The 22,491-nt window shown below is 40.9% G+C and overlaps 1 protein-coding gene across 1 annotated transcript; it reads left to right on the top strand.

Moving 5' to 3' along the window:
• Positions 1-1,142: 1,142 nt before the first annotated feature.
• TCF24 (transcription factor 24) lies at positions 1,143-21,963 on the top strand (the record flags this gene model as incomplete). Its single annotated transcript, XM_082257673.1, has 2 exons — positions 1,143-1,589; positions 21,850-21,963. The coding sequence occupies exons 1-2, from the start codon at positions 1,149-1,151 to the stop codon at positions 21,961-21,963; spliced, it is 555 nt and encodes a 184-aa protein (XP_082113799.1). The 5' UTR covers positions 1,143-1,148.
• Positions 21,964-22,491: the final 528 nt, after the last annotated feature.

The following is a 22,491-nucleotide window of genomic DNA, read 5'->3' as shown; positions in this document are numbered from 1 at the left end:
ATATTTGTTCTTTCATAAGTAATATGTGGCTCCATTTTAAGGGACAGCAGGTTAAATTTTGACCACACATAGCACTGTAGAATGAAAGAAAAAAAAGAATACAATATTGTCATTCTGTCTGGATCGGCCTGAAAAACAACTGATGGATCCAGCTGCAATGATTGTGTGAAAGGGGCCTAAGAGTTAGGCTGGGTTCAAGCTGTGTGTAGAGAGGCTCGCAGCAGGGGCCCAGTGCGTTCTTGTTCACCGTTTCAAGTCCAAATTCGGTCCAAATTTTTTGGGTGAGTTCGGAACCTGAAAAGGACCAGAAGATGCACAGTACCCTTCAGAAAACCGCTCCACAGCCGTCCCGGGGCTGTGTGAACTGGCTCCATTGAGAGCCGGTCACAGTCTCCTGACATGCAAATTGGATGCGGGGAAACCCACATCCAATTCGCAATAGTGTGAACCCAGGATGAAATAAGACACAAGTCTATCTAGTTCAACCAATAGAGAAAAAAAATTAAAAACCTTTAAATACAGAATCCTATACCCACAGTTTATTCAGAGGAATGCAATATAAATAAATAAATAAATAATAATAATAATAATTAAAAAAAAACCTTATAGCATGGTCTTGTTTGCTTCACCAGGAGGGGAAAAAAATTAATTCCTTATCCCCTAAAGCAATGAAATATTCCTTCAAATATTTTTTTTATTGGGCTTTATTTAATAACATCAAAAACAAAACAATAATGCACACATATCCATAGCAATTAGACAAATGTATTCTGCTTAATATAGTCATAAATATCTAATATGGCTTCTAACTAGCTGCTATGTGTTGCTAAAATGTCCAAACTTGTGGTATTTTTCTTTTTAACAAACTAGTATTTTAGATTAATGTGAATGTACAATGTGTATGTAAAGCTCTGTATAAATTGTCAGTGCTACTGTATAGAAATACCTTTAATAAATAAATAAATAAATAAATCTGATAGATTGTAAGCTCTTATGAGCAGAGCCCTTTTAACCCTCTTGTATTTTATTGTATTGTAACTGTACTGCCTCCCTTTAGATTGAAAAGCACTGCACAAACTGTTGGCGCTATATAAATCCTGTATAATAATAATAATATCCAATTATGCCTTACAGAGTCTTGTGTGGATATGGTGGAGAAGGTCCAACGCCCTCTGGTGTCCAGACTGGTGCATGTCAGGGAAGAGTCACCTGGAAGCTCGGAACAAGACTTTTCTTTGGGAAGAGGAAAACTTGAGGAATCAAGGGCAGGAGGTGGTAACGGGAGTGGAATGGGGGGGCGTCCAGCTGCTGCCAATGCTGCCCGTGAGAGAAACAGAGTGCAGACCTTACGCCACGCTTTCCTGGAGCTACAGAGGACACTACCTTCTGTGCCCCCAGACACAAAGCTGTCCAAGCTGGATGTTCTCATACTTGCTACAACCTACATTGCCCACCTTACCCGCAGTCTCCAGGAGGAGGATGAGAACAGCCACAGCCACCCATCCACCAGCCCCAGCAGCTCCAGCAGCCTCAGTCCAGATCTTCTTGGTTCCTTACACAGTGGAGATGGATACCTACATCCTGTCAAAGTGAGTTATATTGTCTGTTTTTTAGTTAAATTGTCTGTAACTGTTTTTATTAAAATTACAATACAGGGAAGACTGAAATTTAAACAATGAGATATAAAGATGCCTAGAAGAGCAATTCCAGGCAACAAGAGAAGCAGTCAGTTTGCTACTGAAGCTATCCAGCAAATATGGTGTCTGTGATAAAATACTACGTTTCACTCACTTTAACTTATGAATTCCCTGCAATCCCATGTAGCAAGAAGCCACAGAACACCCTGCATGGTCACTGTACAACCGTAAGCTGTGTAACTTTCCTATTCTGTATCTTGTATCAAAGTCAAACTTCTAGGGCAGATTTGAATCTGACTGGAGGCTTTGAGATACTAGTTTGTACTTACTACTTTTTTAATATCAGGCTTTCTGTTAGTGAGAGAAATCTGCAGTGGTTATATTTGGAAATAGCTTTCTTACTTAAAGTACAACTAAAGGAAAAACTTTGTTTTTAGTTTCGTACAGATTGAAAGAGATAGTAAAGAAAATCCCAAATTTTGGGTTGTCCCCAGAAGAGTAATACCAGGGAAATCTTCCAATGGGGACACTAGCTCTGGGGATCCCCAAGGAATTTCCTTAATATGCAGGGGTTTCCTCTCACTTCCTGTTTGGCTATGGGACAGGACGTGAAGGGAAATCTCTGCAATGGGACACAGATGGGGAAAAAAAAAATCTTACAGGGGTTGTAACCCTTCCTTGCTCTATCCAAAATGGAAAAAATACATTTTGCCTAGAGTTCTACTTTAATTGTAAGTGTTCTCAGATTCACTTGGCTTAAAAAAGTTGATTTCAAAATCTGTTTATCACTTTGGAATATTTCCTATTAGATGCAGTCACTGTTCCACAATTCCATTGTATTCAAGCAGATGCGGTAACTGTGGTTGCCTAAATACATTAGCCAGCAGTGGAGATTCCTACATCCACTCTGTTAGTGTGGAAGGTAGAATCAATAGATTTTCAAACCATGTATGGTTACCCTAACTGTAGTGATTAGAATGTTGCAGCCATTCTCATTCAGGGTTCCATTGAGCCATAGGGTTCCTCCAGAGGTTGCTAGGGTTTCATGAGCCATGGCAGATCAATTCCTCATTTGATGATGTCTGCATAGTTCTGGGTCCAACATGAGCTGGCAGAATCATTGGCATAACCCCAAGAATCCTTTTAGCTGTCTAACGCCGACATTCTTCTCATTGATCAACAATGAAAGGAGGCACATCTTCACTGACCAATGATGTCAGAGAGTCCGTATGTTTCTTTTATGGATATGTATTATTACCTTTCATCTTAATTTTGTGATTATTACTGAAAATAATTTTTGAAATGAGAGAATTTGAGTTCCAAAAATTATCCACAATGAGTAAATTCTCTAGGTATGCCATACTATTTTATTTATTATTATGGCTATAACTTATTGATCTTTAGAATGTTCTGTAAGCTGTAGGTATAATTTGTAGCTGGGGTTCCCTTGGGTAAACAGGTTGAGAAAGGCTGATCTAGTATACTATTTAGCAAAACAAAAAAAAAAGAGAAAAATTAAATCAGAAAAAAACATGATTTCAACAAACAACCATAATTTTATTAGCCGATTATCTCCTAGATTAAAAGATCTTGTATTGTCCATGTTATTTGATAGTCATGAGAGGAGGTAACCACTTGCAATGCACTTGTAATGTAGTCCACTACTGGTGATAACCTTAGAGTCAGTAGTCTATTGATGTCAAATAATAATCTATAGATTTCTGCTGTCTTTCTATGGGATAATTGACTAATAAAAATATGTTTTTTTATTATAATTGTGCTTCCTTCTGATTTCTTTTTTTTTCCTCCCTGCTTACTTGTGTTTTGATTGAATATAGTAAAATTACCCAAAGCCCTTTCTTTTCTTAATTTGGTATTTGGAGCCAGGGTCTATATCTCTCCTTTTTCCTCTCAACGATTTCCACTCCAGAAATATAGTATAATATGTGACAGTGGGGTTGATTTACTAAAATTGGAGGGTGCAAAATCTGGTGCAGCTCTACATAGAACCCAATCAACGTCCAGGTTTATTTTGTTAAGGCTTAATTTAACAAGCTGAAGTTAGAAGCTGAAATACACAATGTTAACAGGCACTTGATCACATATCGAACCAAAAGTCCATGGAGTTAAAAGTCATTAATGGCACAGGGGGAGAAAAAGTCCACCTTCCTTTTTTTTAAAGTTAGAAGCTGATTGCTTAGCTGTATCAGCTTTTGCACTCTCCAGTTTTAGTAAATCGACCCCCGGTGTTTATAGCCATTTTCACCTACTAAAATCCTCTTTAGTTTGCAAAGTTTGGACCTTTTTTTAGTTGATCGTGAAAAACATTCTAGTATTTGTCCAACTACAATTGTGTAATCCAAAATCAATCCATGCAGTTACAACTATAAAAGAATGGGTTGCAAGCTAACACCTTTAAAATGTGATGTCACACCACTACATAAGAATAACAATCATAAAACGAGTGCAGCGCTACCCCAGTGTTATAAAAAAAAAAAACAATAACTAATTAAACAACAGTCAAAATAAGCAAAACCACAGAAACATGTAAGTGGAAACCTCCAGAAAAGTATATAAAAGTGAGTTCATATAGAGAACTGAATACAGTCCCAAAAGAGTTTGTGATGGCAGATAAAAAATCTTCAAAAGAGGTAACACCCTTCTTCCACAAAGTGCCAAAACCACTTCACCCTCTATAATTGTAATTACAGACTCATACTTTCACTAAGAGTTTTTAACTTCAGTCATAATTCTGTAGGAATAATAGTTTAATATAGTTAACTGAGAGTTCTCAAAATAGAAAATGGCACTAAATTCTTAGCTGTGCAACAACCTTGTTTGGGTGCTTCTCTCATTTATCTTCCTTTCAACGACATATAGATGACATAAATTTGTTTGATTGGGTATCTGGTACAAATGATTATAACAGATTGCCTCTTTTAGAATTGTAAATCATATAACAATCTAAGGCTGACTGTATACGGAGAAAATTTCTTTCATGCAACCAAGGGTGTTGACAGGGGAATCCTTCCCCGCTGAGCCAATGTTTTCTCACGGCGGAGGTGCGAGGGAAGCCGGAGAGTGATTATTGCTAGCGGCTAGCGAATCTCGGATGGTTCCTGCTGAACTGGCTGAGATTTGAATTGTCTATAGCTGGCTCAAGACTATGATGCAAATGTCTAAAGTGTATGCCAAAGGGGTTGATTTACTAAAATCAACAAATAGATTGTGCGCTTGCTGCAGTTGTACTCATTCTCCTTAGTAAATGTAATGTTGTAAAACTTCACTTTGTAAAGAACACCCAATCAGGTGCGAGGAAAATGAATAAAAGCATTTTCACAGAAGTAACAAAATAAGATGACAGCTGTCAGTTGGTAACACAGTTAAAAGAAAGTGCCAGTAGAGACAGCATGGTACCAGATTAATGGACAGAAGTACAGTTAAGCTAGAAATCAAGCTGTAGGTGGCCCTGTTGACATCTTGTCCACATTTTCAAATTTACTAAGCCTAGAGGAAAGTTGTTGGCTGTTCTTGATATGACTTAATATGGCCAAATGGTCAATATTGATCAACATAGTCAATGATGTCACGAGCATCCCTGTCCCTGTAGCTGACTGGCCCAGCACTTTCAGCTTCCTTCCCAGTTTGGGCAACATAGGCTTGGACCAAACCCAAGCCTTTCATCTCCATAGTTATATGGAGCAATGTTGCTTTGGAGTTCACAGAAGATAGCTGAAAAAGCTGATAACATTGTTTAAGATTTCAGTTCACTCCACAGGAACAAATGCTAGCCATACACAGCTAGATTTCCCTCATTCAGCTAAAATAAATCAATTTTTCCATTCACCCTACTCAGTGAATACCCAAACAGTGACTGCATCTGACAGAACACAGTTACTATTCAGCTGATGGTTTTCCACCTGGCTCAGTTTTTCTGTACTTGCAGAAAATGTACTCAGCCATAAAAAAAACAAAAAACAAAGCTACCATTGCATCTAAGCACACCTATGTCACCAATAAAGGTGGCGAGCCATCAGAATTTAGCTTGTGCAGATCATTCATCTGGTAGCTAATTTTTGAATGTCTTTTACAAACGGTATGCAGAAATGCTCAGCTTCTGTGCAAAGAAACATGGCGTACATGTTTGTCAAACAACTGCTAAATGTATTAATATTTAATTCACAATTAAATATTTTGATGCATGTCCAACTTTGAAAAATGCCAGATTAGTTTTTGGTGGGCTAATGTTTTCCAGGAAAAAAAAATGGTTATTTGCATTTGTCATAACAACGTAAAGTACTATCCATAATCTTTTCTTAATTTGCACTAACAGTTAAAATTTCAGCACAAGCTTTCTGGATTTAACAGTTAAAATTTCAGCACAAGCTTTCTGGATTTATCCCATTCTTCTGAGGTCAAACAACAAAGAAGTACACTCCAAAAGCTTGTGTTGAAAGAATAACGGCTAGTGCAAAAAAAAAAAAAAACCCACAGACTCAACTGTGTTGTTGCAAGTATACTAATAAGGCTTCAGTTACCTTTAGCTTTGTATTTGTCATAAACAGTTTGCCGCTACAGCCTCGTATGCGCAATGAGAATATTGGACGAATTATCGTTTTTTTTTTTGCACGCTAGTCTCATATCTAAAACAAATAGGTTACTAGAGTTATGACAATTCTTGTAAAACAGAATACAACTTTTGACGATGATGTAATGTATTGTATTGTATTTTTTCGTTTCTGAGCATACGTGGTTTTGTTCACTCCCTTTTTACAGACAAATACTGCACTAATTAAACGAAAATCATTAATTCTGTTATCGTAAAAGAAAAGTTTTCATGCTTGTGCCTTCAGATAATTTTGCATAAACTGTTGGGATCGGTTCTCGAAAGGTGCATACTAACGCTCAGATTATCAGACACTCCGAAAGCTGTATTTTTCGTCTGATTTTCTCATCGTGTTTACTAGGCATACGTTTTTAGTTCCATCAATTTATTATGATAATTTTATTATAATAGTTAGGGTTAGGTTTTGTTAGGGCTCATTCAGATGGGTGAACAGGCTGCTGCACTCATATGTGACTAAACTCAGTATCTGGATGTGGCAGCACTCTGTGCTATGGTCGCATACAAACCTGATAAGTAGCCGTGTCCAGTTTGTTTGTAGCAAGAACTGCCTTCCCTGGACAAAACTGTCTGCATACAGGGCCTGTCAGAGGTATTATAGGCAAGTAATCTCTTATATAAGCAGTTACTAGAAAACCGTGGCTGTGGTGCCAGTCATTCATTTTTACAGGGTAGAAATCTGGTTGCATAGACCTGTGGATAGAGCTAGTTGCTTGGCCAGCAGGAATCACAGATTGTCACTGGCGGCCATCCATCAGAACAAGGCTAGATTTAGAAGTAGATTTGGCGTTTAGGTTATGGTTTGGATTAGGAATAGGTTCAGGTTAGGGAACATGGTTGAGGTTTAATGGATGGGGTAATCTTCAGGTTTTGGCTTAGGTGTTAACGCCATAAACTTACTGAACAGGCTGTAGAACTACAATGTGGGTAATGTGTAATGGTTGTATATACCATGACATGTAGTCTTCAGAGCCCAGGGGATGACTGGGCCAGGGGGCATTTAACCCCTGGGCCGCTCTGATACCCCCCGTAAAAAGGCTGCACCGCTTCTGCTACAGACATGCCTAAAGGATTCCTGGTGAAGAGAAGTAAAAAGTCCCCGCCACTGACCTACTGAATGAGGGTTGAAGACAAGGACAGAGTGCAGCCCCCCCCCCCCAGCATGAATGGTGTAAATTGTGTCTGAGCAGAGGCTGGTTTAATGCCCCCCTGGAGACTCTCCTCCCCCAGCCAGCCCCAACCAAGCTGTCCCCTGCTGGCAAGGTTGGCAACCGGGATTCAGCCGGTGAGTACAGTGTACCGGGAGCGGAAATTCAGCCTGGAAAGAGGGTCAGGAGGAGGACAGGAAGAGGGAGAGTGGGAGGGGGGCCAAGATGCTGCACCATGGGCCTCTGGTTTGTACTTGCCCCTGGGCTGAAAGTTGCCAGTCTGCCCCTGTCAGCACCTGGTATCCTGGGGTGCTATAGTAGGGAAAGGTTGATGCTTCCTGATCCACTGGCCTGCCCCCCCCCTTTTTTGCCAGTACACACAAGGTGGATGAAGGAATTCCCCCCAACCCCCCCCCCCCCCAGCACTTCCTGCTGTCAGAACACACTGATCAGTGGCTACAGCTGATTGACTTGATTGATTGATTGCAGCAGCTGATTATCAACATTTTTTTTCAGCATGTCAATTCAACGGAAGTTAATTAAATAAATATAAATAAATCTGCTATGTGAAAAATAAATCAAAAATGTGTGGCTGACATAAAGGCAGTATATCAGAACCCAAGTTAACATATAATTGGAAAATGTGTAGCGTCACTAAATAAAATAGTGCAAAATAAAAAAAAAAGGCCATGAGTTATGATAAAGTGAGAAAAGGCCCAAAAAAAACTCTGTTCTCAGTGAATCAAAAAAGTGAGTAGTCCACTGCAATATATTATATGCTTGCTTTTCCCAAAGTGCTCAGGAAACCAACCACCAACTCCTTGTGAATTCAATCCTCACCAACACATAAGGGCTGAATTACAACAGCAAAAGCGCCTGTAACATATAAGAAATCCCACTGGAATACATGCAGCAATCCACAATCAAAAGCACCTTCTGATAAGCTCCAATGAGGATAGATAAAGCTCACTACGAGCCAAAAATGATTTCCAATAATGCAGTCCTTTTTTTTAAATTGAGTTAAAAACACAAATAAACAAATATAAATGCAAATCACTCACATAGAAAGCTGCTGCCAATCGGGATCGTGCAGCGGCGTGACATCAGCACTAGAAACTCCACCCCAATGGGTTTCGTCCAATCGGACGTTATCAAGGGGTCCTCAAGTGTTGACGTATGCCATCTTTAAGTAGCCTAACCTTGTTTTCCCCATCACAGGTACATAATAATACGGCTTCATTGCTGAGGCCAAAAGTAAACATTCAGTCATATTTTTCGAGTGTTCTTTTTTTGGTCCACTCAGATATGTTGTAAAATAACAAAAACAGATGTGAAAAAAAAAAAATAATAATAATCTTCTGTCAATCAGGACACACTCTGGTCAAATTTTCGATTACCATGTATGACCAGCTTAAAGAGGAAATAAACCCAAATTCAGTTAGTAGAAAGTATCTCAAATAGTCTGCAAGCTTTTAGTCTTTTCAGGGGGACTTCATAAATAATGCCTATATAATTATTAATAATAATTTATAAGAAAATAGTTTTTCATTGACCTCCATGAAATAGAGATAGAATTTTATCATCTGAAACATACATTTTTGTAAGATTAAAGAAGTACTAAAGGATAAGTTTTTTTTTTCCCACTTGAATGTTTTCACAGCATTAGGGTAAGAAAAAACCCCAATACACCCCCCCCCCCTCAAACACCTGATGTCCTTGTCACTGATGCTGTGTCTGGGATGATATGCACTGTTACGTCAAACTACTGAGTTTTGGGGGAGAGGTGAGAAAGCATTTCCCAGGAAGAAGACCACACATTTAAATAGATCGTTATTTCCTTACCACAGGATGCACAGGTGTTTCATGTATCTATGCGGGTACATGGACAGATTCGCTGCTCCCAATTAGACGTCTGTGTGGGTGTGGGTCCCTGAACGCACAGTATGAGTACACTTAGGTACGCCCGTGTGAATGAGGACTTATGCATTTAGGTGTGGTGGTGAGAGCAAGAGAAGAATGGAGGTTAGGCACACAAGTGTGGTGGTGAAAGCAATGGGTGTAGGAAGAGTGTTTTTTTGTGGAGGAATGTGTAGATGCAGGCAATGAGGGGCCACACATCAGTCCCCACACAGACCTGTGTACCCAACTTTCCACCTCCTGCTCCAGCACACTCCTGCAGTTAATGGAGCACCTCAGCTCTGCCCACCTCTTCCTGGCAGAAGCTGCTAAGCCAGGAAGGATGCTAAGGGGACTGAGCGACATGCCCTAGGCAGTATGTTTAGGAAAGCTGGGAGGAGTCAGGTGAGCTTGGGCATATTGTGGTGACTCTGGCAGCGGCTCCTTGCAGGGTCCTGAGAATGCCACCCCTGAGTGGGTCGTAGTAGTGGTGGGAACCAGGGTATGGGGTTGGAGCACTCTATAGGCAGCTATGGCTAGGTGAGGGAAGCAATAGAGAATGCTGTTGGTGGGAGTATGAAGGGTGGCAGTGACACGGTGTTGTCTGGCTTGTTGAGGCAGGGCAGCAAAAACAAGCTGCCAGGGCTGAGGTAGGGGCACGAGGACTATGGTAAGAAGTAAGAACATGCTACTGTGGAGCAGAAAAGGTAGGGGAGCTGCAGATCACTAAGAATCGGCATACAGGAAGGAGGAAGCAAACATTGCTACTGGAGGCAGAATTCCCAGCAGCAAAACGAAAGTAGGACTTTTTTATTATTTAATTGGAACTAAAGTATGCAATACTTATTTCCAGGTGCTGGGATCAGGGCCGCTGATAGGGAGGGGCCACCGGTCCTCCTGTAGGGGGCCTGGGCACACAGGGGGGTCCAGGCAGGGAAGGGAATTGTTTCTGTGGGGTGGGGGATTACAGGAACAATGCACTATGCTGCTCTCCCTGCAGCTAAAAGTTAGCTTCTACCCCTCTCCCTCCCAACAGCATTCATCTGCTGGAGGGAGAGACACACAGTGCATGGTACCTGTAATTACCCCCCTGTCCGGCGGCACTGATCTTTCTCCCTGTCCTGCTTACATTTGATATCTTCCCCTCTGTGTGCCTGAAACCCCCCCCCACACACACACACACACTTTCCCCGCAGCGCTGCTGGCTTTCCTTTCCCGCCAGACACAGCAGTCACACAGGGGGATGTGTCAGCTGTCAGGACTGAAAACAGGGGAAGATGCTGGTAAATATGGTATTTACTGGCCCCATCCTTTTTTGAATGGACACAGTGAGTAATCATTATTGATTGCTCCTGTGTCCATTGATAACAGAGTATAGAAAACTGTGTTTACTATGCTTCAGTTTATGAATGAACATGAGCCTCTGCCACCTGTATATTCACCCTCAAAGCTGAGGCTGCAGAGAAAGGAATTGGAGAATCTGTGTCCTCAATTCCTTTCTCTGTCTCAAAGGTGAGATGTCAGGGGTTTGTTTAATCCCCTGATATTTCACCCCCCCCCCCCCAACAGCCTTAAAAGATTTAAAAATCTAAAAACAATAACAAATAGTAAAAAAATAATTTTAATTGTAAAAAGAATATTTTTCAAAATTGTAAAAAATAGTTACAAAAATCGTACTGGTTCTCTGGTCCCCACAGTAAGAATGAGTGATTTGTTGCAGTCTGTTACCTTATGGGGATGCAGTGGGTTCATGAGTTCAGCATCAGGTCCTAATTTGACAGGTGTGCAGGCGTAGGTAAGTGGTCCCAAATGCATACTGTCTGTGTTTGGGGCCGTAGACCTGCATCCACGCACCGGTCAAATTAGGACCTGCGGCTGTGTTCATACTGCTGCTGCATTCCCCTAGCGTAACATAGGCTGCCTGCACACAGCAATAGCCACAAAAAATAAAAAAGCCCCTAATTCACACCGTACAGGCCACAGCACCTATGTGATTGAGCCCTAAGACCTCATCTACACACAGAACTTTATCAACTCAATACAGTTTTATCATTTAGATTTAGCAGGAGTTTTGTAAGTTATTTTATGCTTATGTTCGCTAATAATGATTGTAGCGCATTTTTTGGTAAAAATATTTATTTGATAATTTTAGGTGGGATTGGGGGGGGGGGGGGTGCTGTCATGTAGGCTGCATGCATGGGGCCCCCCTGATTTCTAACAGCAGCCCCGGCTGGGATTCAACCATCTTTATTGGCCAGCATGGGATGCATGTACAGGAGTTCAGTTATTCCGGCACACAGGATCTATTATGGATGTCCGATAAATCAAAGGGTTCTTTCACACAGCCGCTCCGATTTCTATTTCCGCTGCGGCACTTTTTTTTTTTTTTGACGGACATGGATGACACTTGTGTCATCCGCTCTGTATGCAGGGCCGGACTGGCCTACCGGGATACCGGGAAATTTCCCGGTAGGCTGCCTGCCCTGGGGCCGCTTTGGAATGTGGGAAGCTGCTGCGGTGCCCAGGACCAATCCCGGGCGGCGGGGGGTGGCCGGGTGCACAGAAGAACAGGACGGTGCGTCGTGAGCTGAGACAGAGGGGAGGAGCGTCAAAGTCCTCTTCTCCCTCCTCCCCTCCTCGTGTATGACACAGGGGCGTAATTAAAGCAGCCTGCACAGGTCCTCTGTCAAGTTTGACATCACTTGCCTTAGCCGGAGCTGTGGGTGGTCCTAAGTACGGATAACTGCTTGCTTGTGTATGTCCGCATATCATCCCATCCGTTTGCGGATGATATGCGGACATAATGTAAGTCTATAGGCATTGCGGATGTCAGCGGATGACACCGCTGACATCCGATTTTGCTTCCTTAACGTTTCTTTAACGGAAGAAAAATAGGGTTCTGTTCCGTTCCAAAAAACGGAACAGAACTGAAAGGATGAAAATCGGATGTCAGCGGATGGTATTCCGCTGACATCCGCAATCCCATTGACTTACATTATGTCCGTATATCACCCGCAAACGGATGGGGTTGTATACGGACATACGGAACGCCTGTGTGAAAGAGCCCAAATCGATTGACAAACCTCGACCTGTTTCATTATAGAGTATATTTATAATTAGGCACGCATAGAGACCGAACACTGGGCTGACAATATTCCTCTTAGATATGATTTTTATACATCATAGATTTTTAGTAACAGAATAAAATTATTGCCATTCAATGATCCCTTCATACTGCACATCAAAGTATTGTTTTTAATAAGGAAATATTGCAAGTGATGTCTATATTTAATGTAGACTAAATAGTGATGATATCACATTACACTACATTAATCTTTCTCAGATGTAATATATACAAGGTCTATGTTCATTTCACGCCAGCAAGGAAACAGCAGCCATATTACATTTTGGTATTTGGGGTAGAGTTGTTTATAATGGTTTTCTGTTACCATATCTGTGTTCCTGAAATGACCCTTTTAGCTGAAGGACTGTTTAATCATTTACATTCCTCACTTTATATCATCCTGTAACATACCGATATACCAGGGCATTCTTCCTTCCACTAAACCCGACATTGGGGCTTTTGTTTCTTACTCTGAACACTTTGAACTCATTGATGCCAGGGCATATTTTCCTCTCAATGGCCGCCAGCATTGGGACATTTTTCCCATTGACTCTGGGGTCATTTTTCTTACCACTGACCAGCAATGTTACAAAATCCAAACCACTGCAATGATTTGAATATCATACTCCTTATGCAAGTGTTTATTGTCTCAATGGTTGTTGCTTTCTAAGTAGTCCTCAAGAGTTTTAATGAAGTGCTTCCTTCATTTTTTTTTTTTTTTTATATTTTTTCCTAGCCATACTGTGTCTGTAAGTGTCTGTGATCAGGGCTGCACACCCACACCAGCACAGATGTCACATTGGGACCAGTGGCTGTGTCTGTACAGTTGCTGTATAGTGTATCCCAAAAGACAGAATGGGACTACCTGCACATGGATGTACGGAATACCTGTGCATCCTGCATGGATGAAGATTGCCTTTGCACCGGTGTACCGTGTATGCCAGTGTGACTAAGGCCTAAACAGGCTTAATCACTTTACAACCGGAGGATTTTCCTGCTTAACGTCCAGGCCACTTTTTGCAACTTAGCACTGAGCGACTTTAAGTGACAATTGTGCGGTCATGCAACCCTGTACCCAAACAAAATTTACGTCCTTTATTTCCCACAAACGGAGCTTTCTTTTGGTGGTATTTGATCACCTCTGCACTTTTCCTTTTTTGCAATATTAATAAAAAAAGAGCGAAAATTTTGCGAAAAAATTGACATTTTCTACTTTTACAATTAAAAAATATCCAATATATTACATTTTTGTCATATATTTAGGCCAAAATGTATTTAGCTACATGTCTTTGACAAAAAAATTCTCAATGAGCGTATTTTTAACCGCTGTAAGACCGGAGGATTTTACCCCATTCCTGACCAGGCTATATTTTGTGATTCGGCACTGTGTTACTTTAACAGACAATTGCGCGGTCGTGTGACGCTGTACCCAAATTAAATTTATGTCATTTTTTCCCCACAAATAGAGCTTTCTTTTGGTGGTATTTGATCACCTGTGCGATTTTTAATTTTTGAAATAAATATTTTTTACATTCTGATATATAACATTCCCAAAAAAAATGTATAAATCAAAAATTTTTAACATTTTAGGCCAATTTGATTTCTGCTACATATTTTTGGTAAAAAAAATCACAATAAGCGTATTTTGATTGGTTTGTTCAAAAGTTATTGCGTTTACTAACTACGGGAAAGATTTGTCATTTTTATTATTTTTTTTTACTAGTAATGGCGGCGATCTGCGTTTTTTTTGCGGGACTGCGACATTGCAGCGTACAGATCGGACCCTTGACTGACATTTTTGACACTTTTGGGGGTACCAGTGACATTACTACAGTAATCAGTGCTATACATATGCACTGTTACTGTAATAATGACACTGGCAGGGAAGGGGTTAACACTGTTGGTGATGAAGGGGTTATATGTATGCCTCATGCTTACTGACGTGTGTGGGGAGGGGATTGTGTGACACAGACACAGATCACAGGTTCAGCGAAGCTGAATCCTGTAATCTGTGACTGTCTGTCACATAGGAGATCCGCCCGGTTTGTTTACACAAGTGGGTGGATTTCCTCACTCAATCCCCGACGATCGGGGAAGAGCGGCGGTGATCACTACCTCTCCTCCCCTGGCCCAACTCCCGCTGTGTCTAAGTACAGCGAAGCCGAGCCTCCGGCGGCGCCCGCGCGCCACCGAGAGAGGGGAGAGTCTGGTGACGTAGGTCTACGTCGCCAGACGGTAACGAGCCACTTTGCCGCAGTAGCAGCCCAGTGAGCTGTCGGGAAGTGGTTAATAAACTTTCTGCTACACTTTCTTACATCATTTTACAGCTTAATACAGGACAAGCGGGAAATGTTTATTACTCCTCTTTCTGGGATAAAATATTGTAAACTGCAATTTTTATTTCTATAATGTAAATTTCTGAAGTAGGAAGTTAAAGCGTAACTCCACTTTTGTTGAGAAAAAAACATTCCCCTCTGGGTGATCTATGTACATTACAAGGATTTTAACAAACTTCGTTGCAGATTCCTATCTTTTGTTATTTGGAAGAAATCCCTGTGTGTTTCTCTGTGTGTCTGTGCTAGGTGGGTGAAATGGGAGTGGTTCTATAATTATCTGTCAGCTGTGGCAGCTGCAGGGCTTTAATGAGGAACGCTGCTGGGTCTGCGTCCCTTTAGACGTGTTCCTATTGGAAGTATCTCACCAAAAATTACATCTTTGTTCCAGGGGATGCCAGAAATCTGACTTGTATCTTAGGTAGACTTCTGTGAAAATTAGTGAGCCAATCACACAAGCAGGAAATTATGTCTCTGGGGTGTGGTCAGTACACATTCTGTGCACAGAACAGCTCCAGGTAGCCATATTGCATTGCATTTTCAGAAAATTACAACAGCTGCAGATTGAAGAGGAAAGGTCATTTTTATTAACATTCAATTACAATATGTTTTGTGCATGCATGTATATTGTTTTTTCTTCACTTGCTATTTTTTTCCCCCACGAAAATGGAGTTACCCTTTAACCTCTTGCCGACCGCCCACTGTAGTATTACTGCGGAAGGGCAGCTCGGCTGCGCAAAATCAGGTAGTACTACGTGATTTCGTGCACGAGGTTTCGGTGGCACGCGCGTTTTTAGACACAGTGGGAAGCGGGCCGCGGGAGGAGCCGCGGCAATTGCCACTTTCCTCCCGCGATTGTCAGATAAACTGACAGAAGACCTGCCTGCTTATATAAACAAAGCAAGCGAGTCTTCTGTGAAACAGGCAAGGAGAGATCAGGAGTTTCAGCTAAGCCTGTCACAGAACCCTTCCCATACACAGTCAGTAAGCATATTTAGGTACACATTAACCCCTTTGATCAACCCCAGTGTTAACCCCTTCTCTGCCAGTGTCATTTATACAGTAACAGTTTATATTATTTAGCACTGATTACTGTATTAAAGTCACTGGTCCCCAAAAAGTGTCAAAAATGTCAGTTAGGGGCCCGATCTGTCCGCCGCAATGTCCCAGTCCCACTAAAAAACACTGATCACTGCCATTACTAATAAAAACAAAAAAGTAAATAAAAATTCCAAAAATCTATCCCGTAGTTTGTAAACGCTATAACTTATACGCAACCCAATTAAAATACACTTTTTGGGATTTTTTTTACCAAAAATATGTAGCAGAATACAAATTGGCCTAAACTGATGAAAAAATGTGATTGTTTACATTTTTTTATTGGGAATGCTTTATAGCAGAAAGTAAAAAATATGGCGTTTTTTTCAAAATTGACGCTCTTCTTTTGTTTAAAGCGCAAAATCTAAAAACTGCAGAGGTGATCAAATACCACCAAAAGAAAGCTCTATTTGTGGGGAAAAAAAGGACATCAATTGTATTTGAGCACAGCATCTCACGACCGCGCAATTTTTCGTTAAAATAATGCAGTGCCGAATTGCAAAAATTGCCTGGTCATTAAGGGGGGAAAAGCTTCCGGAGCTGAAGTGGTTAAGTAGGTGCAACCCGCAGTGGACAGAATGCAGCCCTTTGATAATTTATTTCACTCAATTCAGCCCGCTCTTTTATCTGAGTTTGACACGCCTGTTTTAAATTAATTTTTACAACATTTTGACTGTAAGAGTCGGTTCACACTGGGGTGACACAACTCTGTACTACTTCGGGGGCGACTTGTGCATTCCCATGCACCACGACTTCGGAGCGGCTTGCATGGACTTCACATAATGGAAGTCTATGCAAGTCGCTCTGAGGTCGCCCCGAAGTAGTACAGGCCCCTTTTTCTAAGTCGGAGCGACTTGTGTCGCTCCTATTAAAACGGGTCCTGTAGCGGTCAATGGACCGCGAGGGAGCGCGACTTGTCAAGTCGCCTGACAAGTCGCGTTAGTGTGGACCGGCTCTCAAAGCGCTATATTTTTCACTGATTTGTGTTTTACTAAATTCCCTATCTTTTTTCCCACTGCTACAATCGTACATTTCAAACAGAGATCACTGAGCTGGTATATCGATTTGGAGTACAATGTTGTACTGTGTTATTTCTGTGAAATATTAATACTTTGTTTAGATGAAAGCCATAGAAATAAAAACCGAACTCAGAAATAGTACCTGATTAGATCATTGTGTTATCCGTGGTACAAATTCTATTAACTTGTTTGATACTATACTGATATTGCCGATATTGCACAATTATTGTAGTATTTTTGAAATTCCTGATCTATCAAATCTCATTGAACATACTGCAAAATTGACATTTGTAAGAAAATAAAAATAAAAAATAGGAAAATCTGATTTTTTTTTTTTTACTAATAGTCTGGAGTTCTAGAACTATCTGTTTGGTAATGCCTGCCACGTCTATGGTGTCTGGTGTGAGGTGCCAATGCATACAGAAATTTGCAGGCAGAAGAGGACATATAATTAGATTCAGGGAACACTACACCATTTGGGAGCACAAACATGTATACTACATTTCTACAAAATGGTAATTACATGTTAATGTTGATGATTCAAGCAATACCAGAAAATGAGTAGACTGAACTGCCTCCTTCTCCCAAGCCACAGCCAGAACAAGATGGATCAGTTTGTGGAATCAAAATTGAAGCAAAAACAAAGAGTGCTTTATTGAAGATCCCACACCGTAGGACATAGCTGACGCATTTTAACCTAATGAAATCATAAACATAATGATTTACAGTACATTGCTCTGATTAAGACCTACATGGATTGAAATGCATCACTTGTGTTTTACTATGTGCACATTTTTGTACATGGCTGTCTGTGAATATATACAGCATAGCATATATTATAATACATAATGTGTGTGTTAATGGCACCACAGTCTTAGTCCGTAGGGTTCAATATTAATTTGTCCCACCCTTTGCAGCTATAACAGCTTCAACTCTTCTGGGAAGGCTGTCCACAAGGTTTAAGAGTGTGTCTATGGGAATGTTTGACCATTCTTCCAGAAGCGCATTTGTGGGGTCAGGCACTAATGTTGGACGTGAAGGCCTGGCTTGCAGTCTCCACTCTAATTCATCTCAAAGGTGTTGGGTGGAGGTCAAGACTCTGTGCAGGCCAGTCAAGTTCCTTCACCCCAAACGTGCTCATCCATGTCTTTATGGACCTTGCTTTGTGCACTGGTGCGCAGTCATGTTGGAACAGGAAGGGGCCATCCTCAAACTGTTCCCACAAAGTTGGAAACATGAAATTGTCCAAAATGTCTATATATGCTGACACCTTAAGAGTTCCCTTCACTGGAACTAAGGGGCCCAACCCCTGAAAAACAACCCCACACCATAATCCCCCCTCCGCCAAATGATTTAGACCAGTGTGCAAAGCAAGCTCGATAAAGACAGGGATGAGCGAGTTTGGGTTGGAGGAACTTGACTGGACACACTCCTAAACCTTGTGGAGAGCCTTCCCAGAAGAGTTGAAGCTGTTATAGCTGCAAAGGGTGGGTCAACTCGATATTGAACCCTACGGACTAAAACTAGGATGCCATTAAAGTTCACGTGGTGTCCCAATACTTTTGACAATATGGTGTGTGTATATATATATTTTGATCACCCTAAAGTCAACTTACAAACCCTCAGTATTTTTCAGCCTAAAACATTGAGCATAATAAAATAAACATTCCCCATTTTTTGTTAAAATTCTAACTCAAGTACCTGCAGTTTACCACTTTTAGTATTTCTGGCTCTTGCTCTCTCAATGTGCTTCCATCTTCACATAAGACATAACTGTGGACAGTGCAGTAGGTGCAGGAACTCAACCGCGCCCCACCCCTCCTCCACAGTGTATTCGGCTCCGCCTCTCTCACTTGCAGGGAGATCATCCAGCGGGAGTATCAACATCTGAGCACTAGGGATGATCGAACGGGTTTGGGTCGACCATCGGTTCGACCCGAACATTGACTGTTCGAGGTTCGGCTGAATTCCAAACTTTTTGCTGAAAAAGTTCGGAATTCGGCAACCAGAACCGACCAAAATGCAATGGGACAGGAACTGGGCTTTAAAAGCCCGTGATTGGACCAGAACCATCAGTAAAAGCCAATTGAGGGGGCAGGAGAATGCTAGGAATGTGATTGGAGTGACTAGGGGGTCCAGAGGCCAATCATTAGTGAATACGTCCCCCAGTATATAAGATAGCCCCGCCAAATCTCTACCATTTTAATACAGGGCTGTGGAAGAGAGTGGAAGCAGTTCTGTTACTTCTGCTTCAAAGTGTCATTTAGCAATTATTAGTGTGAGGAAAGGGATATCTAGTGTAGTTAGGGTACTATATACCACTATAGTTAGATTTAATAATCTAGTTTCTGTAGGGAAAGTGTTAAGTGTAAGGGGACCGTAGTGTAGTGTAGGGTTAACTGACTCTGACTGCTATGGCAGGGTGACAAAACCCTTCCATGTCAGGGTGACCGTTATAGAGAAAAGATCGTTTCTCTTAGAACACTTATAGAACCGGATAGTGGCTTCGCCCCTGTCACCTGGCTTTTTGTTGCAGGCGTTTATAGGGCTTTTTTGAGGACATGTTTGGAGTCAGGCATGACATCTGAACTTCTGTGTAGGGGTATATATACACACACACACATGTATGTATATATACACATACACATATATAGGTGTGAAAGTAGCAGAAACCTATGCTTGCGCTAATGAAATAATTAACACCCATATGGCTTCTCTGCTATAACACCTATATGTGTGTATGTGTATAAATACATATAAGTGTGTGTGTGTATATATACCCCTATACAGAATTCCAGATGTTTTGCCTGCCTCCAAAGACCCCCACAAAATGCCCAAAAAAAACGCCTGCTGCAAAAACACACCTGGGCGTTTTTGTAGCTGGCGTTTTTTGGGCATCTTTGGAGGCAGGCATAACATCTGTACTTCTGTGTAGGGGTATATATACACACACATGTATGTATATATACACATACACATATATAGGTGTGAAAGTAGCAGAAACCTATGCTTGCGCTAATGAAATAATTAACACCCATATGGCTTCTCTGCTATAACACCTATATGTGTGTATGTGTATAAATACATATAAGTGTGTGTGTATATATACCCCTATACAGAATTTCAGATGTTTTGCCTGCCTCCAAAGACCCCAAAAAAATGCCCAAAAAAAAACGCCTGCAACAACACACCTAGGCGTTTTTTTCTTGGCGCAGGCGTTTTTTTGGGCATTTTTTGGTGGTCTTTGGAGGCAGGCAAAACATCTGAAATTCTGTATAGGGGTATATATACACACACACTTATATGTATTTATACTCATACACACATATAGGTGTTATAGGAGCGGAGACATATGCCTGTTAATTATTTCATTAGCGCAAGCATAGGTTTCTGCTACTTTCACACCTATATATGTGTATGTGTATATATACATACATGTGTGTGTGTATATATACCCCTACACAGAAGTACAGATGTTATGCCTGCCTCCAAAGACGCCCAAAAAATGCCCTAAAAAACGCCAGCTACAAAAACGCCCAGGTGTGTTTTTGCAGCAGGCGTTTTTTTTGGGCATTTTTTGGGGGTCTTTGGAGGCAGGCAAAACATCTGAAATTCTGTATAGGGGTATATATACACACACACTTATATGTATTTATACACATATATAGGTGTTATAGCAGAGAAGCCATATGGGTGTTAATTATTTCATTAGCGCAAGCATAGGTTTCTGCTACTTTCACACCTATATATGTGTATGTGGATATATACATACATGTGTGTGTGTATATATACCCCTACACAGAAGTTCAGATGTCATGCCTGACTCCAAACATGTCCTCAAAAAAGCCCAATAAAACGCCTGCAACAAAAAGCCGGGTGTAAAAGTAGCGAAACTACTAACATGTTCTATATTAATTCTAATACAAACAAACTTTTTTCTGGTTATGGACATGCTACAGAGCTGAAACTTCACAGGTACACTTTTTAGACCCCCAGACACTAAATCCAAAGAAATCTCTTTTTTTTTTCAATAATTTTTTCAATAATTGGCTCTCTATCAAAAATGACAATTTTTAAGAACTTTTTTTATGTGATTAATAGTCCCTGGGGCATGACCCAGAACCCTAGGCACTTTTTAGGGGCATTTATTGGGTTTTAGGGCTTCAAAATTGTGTTTTTTGATTACCGAAGTTCGGGTCCCATTGATTTCAATGGGGTTCTGAAATCCGGGCTGAACTTTTCGGGAAGTTCGGGTGTTCTGGTCGAACCGAACTTTTGAAAAGTTCGATCATCCCTACTGAGCACCAGGTAAAAAATGGTGATCACAGAGGGTGCAGTGTACCATGTGCCCTCTCCTGCCCTTGACTGCCTTCACCCAGGGGGCACCTGCATTTCCCATGTCCCTGTCCTGCACTCAGTGGGATCTGCTCAGGAGATCCGATCTGTGGGAGCCAGTGGGAGACAAGCTATCACTTGTAAACACAGAAACTGGACCTTTGTGTTTACAAATGAAAGTGATGAGCAGGGAGCCTGAGCCAGAGGTGGCGGAACTGAGTTCCACCAATTTCCACCTGAAAAAAAGCCCTGTGTAGATAGATACATAAAAATGCTGTTGACTTACGTACACATTACAATGTAACTGTAGATTTACCGCAACTATATAATGTGAGGACTTACCTAAACTATCTAATCAATTGTTATCAGTAGATCTAAGGGACATTGTACATTCAACCCATAACGTGTGTGGTGAGCGTTACATCTTTTTTCAGACATTGATGTGATGTTTATCACACAGGGGACATTTAAATGACTATATCATATACTCATACACCATAGATATACCCGACTGCTTACATGTTGAAAATTTATATTTCAAAAGGATTTGAGCTGCTTTTTAGAGCCTGTTCTTGGATTGTGTTCTATCTATAATTTGAATTGTTTTGAAAGTTTTTCTTCTGTTTCTCTTACAGAAATGGCCCATGAGATCCAGACTTTACATTGGAGCCTCGGGGCAGTTCCTCCACCAGTCAACAGGATCTGAGAACCAAGATCAAGATGAGAACACCCCACGCTCAGAGAGCTAAGGCCAGGATGTTTGAGATCATGCAGTAAAAGACAGCTCTGCATTTGTTTGCCTATAAACATTTTACCTGGGACTTCTCGCCTAGCGTCCTACCAAGATCTCATCAAAAGCTCTTTCCTGGATTGAAGGACTTGTATTAATGACATCTCCTTCCAGTGAATGAACACAAAGATTGACATGTATATGTATTTATTACAGTAGACATTTGTGCAAAAGTGGTAGACAAATCTTTTAATCTATGAAGATAGAATATTATCCATTTTATTTTTTTTATAAATAAGCGCAGAGGTGGTAACTACTGCTACTGGGTACATGTGTAACCTGAATACTTTAGGCAGGCACCGGATGAGCAATAAAGTGGACCTGTTAAAAAAATCTTTCAATACTACAAGCAAAGCAGAAGCTGGAATGAAATATAAAAAATGTTGCAATTTGAGAAGGAATATCAGCTATATAAAATAAGCTCATCCTTCCCTGGGTATGAAATGCCAATGACATTATATTAATTATCTATCAGTGTCGATAAAGT

This window comes from Pelophylax lessonae, assembly GCF_965119305.1.
Source record: "Pelophylax lessonae genome assembly, chromosome: 5".
In the NCBI taxonomy this organism is placed as follows: Eukaryota; Metazoa; Chordata; class Amphibia; order Anura; family Ranidae; genus Pelophylax; species Pelophylax lessonae.
This window is presented reverse-complemented; position numbering and strand designations above follow the sequence as displayed.